Below are 4,432 nucleotides of genomic sequence, written 5' to 3'. Positions count from 1 at the left end.
CGTTGCAGCCTTCTAAGCTGAATTGTGTGATACAGTGCAAGTATGATACTTTACATTACACGCTCACCTACGATCATTAAACATCGATAAGATATGCCTAAAAAACTAAAAATACAGCATGAAGAACATTGTAGGCTAAAGAGGGATTCAATGGGGCTACATGTGTTAAGATGTCTAAATCAGTCACTTGTTCCACAGTCATTCATCCCTATAGTGTGCAGCATTCACATGTACGAAATGTATTTTATTGTTTCTGACTGTTACTTCATCAATTTCTGTGAACATGTTTCTCTATACAGTGACAAACTCTTGGTGTCATGAGGCATGGTCATTTTCTGGAGTCACATAGCTTCCAATTAGAATCTTTATTCAGCCTGCTTCCTATTGAAGTAAAAACACTGTCCTATCTAATGAAGAATACATGTGTCTATTATGCACAAAATTAAAGTTTGACATTGAAAGACAAGTGTCTTCATGCATTTCAGTTTACTTTGTTCAACTGTATTGTAATGTGTATCAATAGATTTTTGGCCAGCCTAAAACAAATTACAAGAAAAAAAGAAGATAATCCCTACCTACCAAGGAGGTTGAAAAGAGAAACCTCCTTGCTACCTACCGACCCTGTTTTTTTAAGTCTTTCCCAGAGGGTGAGACTTTCCCATGTCTGCTTACCACACATGCTGATTTGTAAACTGCCTGTTCCCCAGAGCTGGGTATGTGAGATGTTGGAATGTCTGCTTACCACACATGCTAATTTATAAACTTGTTCCCCTGTGAGATGTTGGATTGTCTGTTCACCCCACATGTTCCCCTGTTCCCCAGAGCTGGACAGCCTGGACGGAGCTAAGATGCTGCAGCGACAGTCGGGGCGCATCGCTCGGGTGGCCAGAGGCGCCGGGGTGTCTGTAAGGGAAGTGCAGGAGCTCCTGTCTCAGTACACCAAGTTTGCTGCCATGGTCAAGAAGATGGGAGGCATCAAGGGCCTTTTCAAAGGTAAGGGTAAGGATCGTTTATGATGTTGTTAGTTCTCAGTGCTCGAAATACCCACTTGCACACTTGCAAATGCAATCACATTTTTCTTGGCGCAACCTAAAATTTTGCAGTTGGAACACCACATTTCCCCCACCTATGTGCATAAGATTTAATTTGTATTTATTTCTTGATAATATTAAACATAAGTAGTTACATGAAACTGGAAGAAAAGATAATGGATAAGCAGCTGATTTGAAGAAAGTAATAACTTGGAAGTAGAGCAACCTAAAATGTTGATGGTGCAACCTGGCTTTTTGCCGTCTGGGCAACCTAATTAAGAAAAATATTTTGAGCACTGGTTCTGTTTTACATTTTTGCAGTAGGTTCTTTTCACTCAAGTTGTATTCTGCACATTACTGTTCTGTAATGCTGACTTAATGACATCTAATGATCTATGGACGGTTGTCTGGAATGGTGTGCTCTAACTTCTGATTGCTATCCTTTTGTCCTTGGTAGTTGTTGACAGAAACAATAGCTATATAATTAAATAAACCTATGATGATTGTGCTGTTGTCTATGTATTCATTTATTTATTGTTCAGGTGGGGACATGGCGAAGAATGTGACCCCCCCCAGATACATGTGTCTAACCTGTGATGATTGTGCTGTTGTAATATAATGTAATGTTTTAATGTTGTTCAGGTGGGGACATGTGTCTAACCTGTGATGATTGTGTTGTTCAGATGGGGACATGTATCGAACCTGTGATGATTGTGGTTTGTTTATTTGTTTATTGTTTAGGTGGGGACATGGCAAAGAATGTGAACCCCTCCCAGATACAAATGTAGCTAACCTGTGATGACTGTGCTGTTGTAATATAATGTAATGTAATGTAATGTTTTAATGTTGTCCAGGTGGGGACATGGCGAAGAATGTGAACCCCTCCCAGATGGCCAAGCTGAACCAGCAGATGGCCAAGATGATGGACCCGAGAGTGCTGCAGCAGATGGGTCAGTTTTCATCTTTACTAGCAATCCTTCAGTTCTGCAATCCTACTGAGATGATGATTTATTTTGCACATTTAAAAAAAAAAAAGTGTACATAAAGAAAATTAAAGGAAGCAAGTAAATGTGCTGGGGGAGGGGGGGGGGGGGATCGTCACTAAAACACAACCAGTAGATTTCTAGCGAGGATACGCCTGTAAGTCGATTCCTTCACATGCAAAGTACCAATTACCACGTACTGATCTAGTGGCACGCGAATAGTTCACACCTATAGTGATTATCGATTTTTCGTCGAGCTTTCTTTTAATAGTTTGCTAGTTACAAGTATTTGGAGTCGAACGTTATATTTTATAATGCAGTAAAGCCGCATTCTTACCTTGTACTGAGTTAGAACTGCGTACCATGATTCTTTTACGTTCAATTTTCGAAATACAACTAACGTTACAATGTATGTATGAAGACTGTATATTGTGCCCATTTAACCAGGATTGTCTGCAACGTCTATCTTCCATTTGTTTCATATTCACTGACTAGTTGCGAAGAAATGTTTGTAAACCACACCGCCAGATCTGTAATGTTTCACCAATAAACTACCAGTATCACTTCAATATATTTCAATGAATACACAGAAATAGCACAAAAAGATAGTATCACGAAGGTTATTATGAAATTAACACATTCAAGAAGCAAACACTTATGAAGTCAAACTTTCAATATGAACAACCGTATAAGTGATAAATAGTTAAATATTATCAAAAATAAGAAAGTACACCAACGTGGATTCGAACCCGAGATCATAAGTTAAAAAGTCTATTCGTTAATCCACTACGCCACGATACATTACTATATGTATGGGTGTGCTAATACAACTGAAGTGACGGAGCGCGTGATAATACGAGACAAGAACTGTTGCAGGTCCATGATTTCAGAAAATATGAAGTCGTAGATCTCTCTTGTCTCTTCACCTTTTGGTCATCAAGTATACTTTTTAAACCATTATAAATAGAACAAGGAGGTTATACAGGGGTATACAGATGAACTGTTTGTGTGAACTCCCGCACAGTGCCTGCTTGGTGTGTGTTTATGACATTTACATGATAGACAGAGTGAGAATGACTCACCACTCATTCGGGCTATTCACACCGTAGTAGTTGTCGTTGACCTGTCCTCGCTAGAAAGTTACTGGGTGTGTTTTAGTGTACATGGGGGGGGGGGGGGAAGCAGTGTGGCTTGTACATACTCTTCATTTTCTTAATATCACTACATCCACATTTGTGTCCATCAGAGGACAGATGGGCAAAATTTGTGTCCGTCCTCAGTTGTCAAAGGACGGAAGGACAGATGCTGGCTAGAACCCTGAGATAAACCATTGATAACACAGTCACTGTGGTATCTGAACATAATGAGACAGTTCCAGCAAGAATTGTTAAATTATAATCATTATTATTACAGGAGGAATGGCAGGACTACAGAACATGATGAGACATTATTGTTATGGTTACAGGAGGAATGGCAGGACTACAGAACATGATGAGACATTATTATTATGGTTACAGGAGGAATGGCAGGACTACAGAACATGATATTATTATTATGGTTACAGGAGGAATGGCAGGACTCCAGAACATGATATTATTATTATGGTTACAGGAGGAATGGCCGGACTACAGAACATGATGAGATATTATTATTATGGTTACAGGAGGAATGGCAGGACTACAGAACATGATGAGACATTATTATTATGGTTACAGGAGGAAGGGCAGGACTACAGAACATGATGAGACATTATTATAATGGTTACAGGAGGAATGGCAGGACTACAGAACATGATGAGACATTGTTGTTATGGTTACAGGAGGAATGGCAGGACTCCAGAACATGATGAGGCATTATTATTATGGTTACAGGAGGAATGGCAGGACTACAGAACATGATGAGACATTATTATTATGGTTACAGGAGGAATGGCAGGACTACAGAACATGATGAGACATTGTTGTTATGGTTACAGGAGGAATGGCAGGACTCCAGAACATGATGAGGCAGTTTCAGCATGGAGCAGGGCAGGCCAAGGGGCTGGCAGATCTTGCTGGGCTCAACAAGTGATGGGAAGGATGCCTTCAGTTTTATCTCAGTGAGGGAAGGAATGTATCTTATACATGTACAATGGAATAAGCTGTATGATGTGAAAGCATAATCTCCAGGCAGATTTACCAGTGGCATAAGATAGTATCAAAGCTGGCCAAAGGGAGTCATCAGCCTCCGGTAGCCAAACACACTCCTAGGCTGGCTTCGCTCCTCTGGCAGCTTTGGATACTATCTTATGCTACTGTAGGATCTGCTTAGAGATTAGTGACAGCCGGGCAATGGTTTGAAATGGTTTGATTGTAATGAACAGAGATGGAAGACTTCTTTATCCGTTTCCTAAGCAGTTTTACAACGTGGATCCGTCCT

The 4,432-nt window shown here is 40.2% G+C and overlaps 1 protein-coding gene across 1 annotated transcript in view; it reads left to right on the top strand.

Annotated features, from left to right (window-relative positions):
- LOC118424169 (signal recognition particle 54 kDa protein) overlaps positions 1-4,366 on the top strand; it is a gene marked incomplete in the record, with an annotated part of 11,440 nt that extends 7,074 nt beyond the window's left edge. Inside the window, 3 exon segments of the mRNA XM_035832710.1 lie at positions 823-993; positions 1,886-1,981; positions 3,990-4,366. Coding sequence (XP_035688603.1) covers positions 823-993; positions 1,886-1,981; positions 3,990-4,084 — 362 coding nt within the window.
- Positions 4,367-4,432: the final 66 nt, after the last annotated feature.

Source organism: Branchiostoma floridae, chromosome 1, assembly GCF_000003815.2.
Source record: "Branchiostoma floridae strain S238N-H82 chromosome 1, Bfl_VNyyK, whole genome shotgun sequence".
Classification (NCBI taxonomy): Eukaryota; Metazoa; Chordata; class Leptocardii; order Amphioxiformes; family Branchiostomatidae; genus Branchiostoma; species Branchiostoma floridae.
The sequence above is the reverse complement of the archived record's forward strand: the minus strand, read 5'-3'. Positions and strand labels throughout refer to the sequence as shown.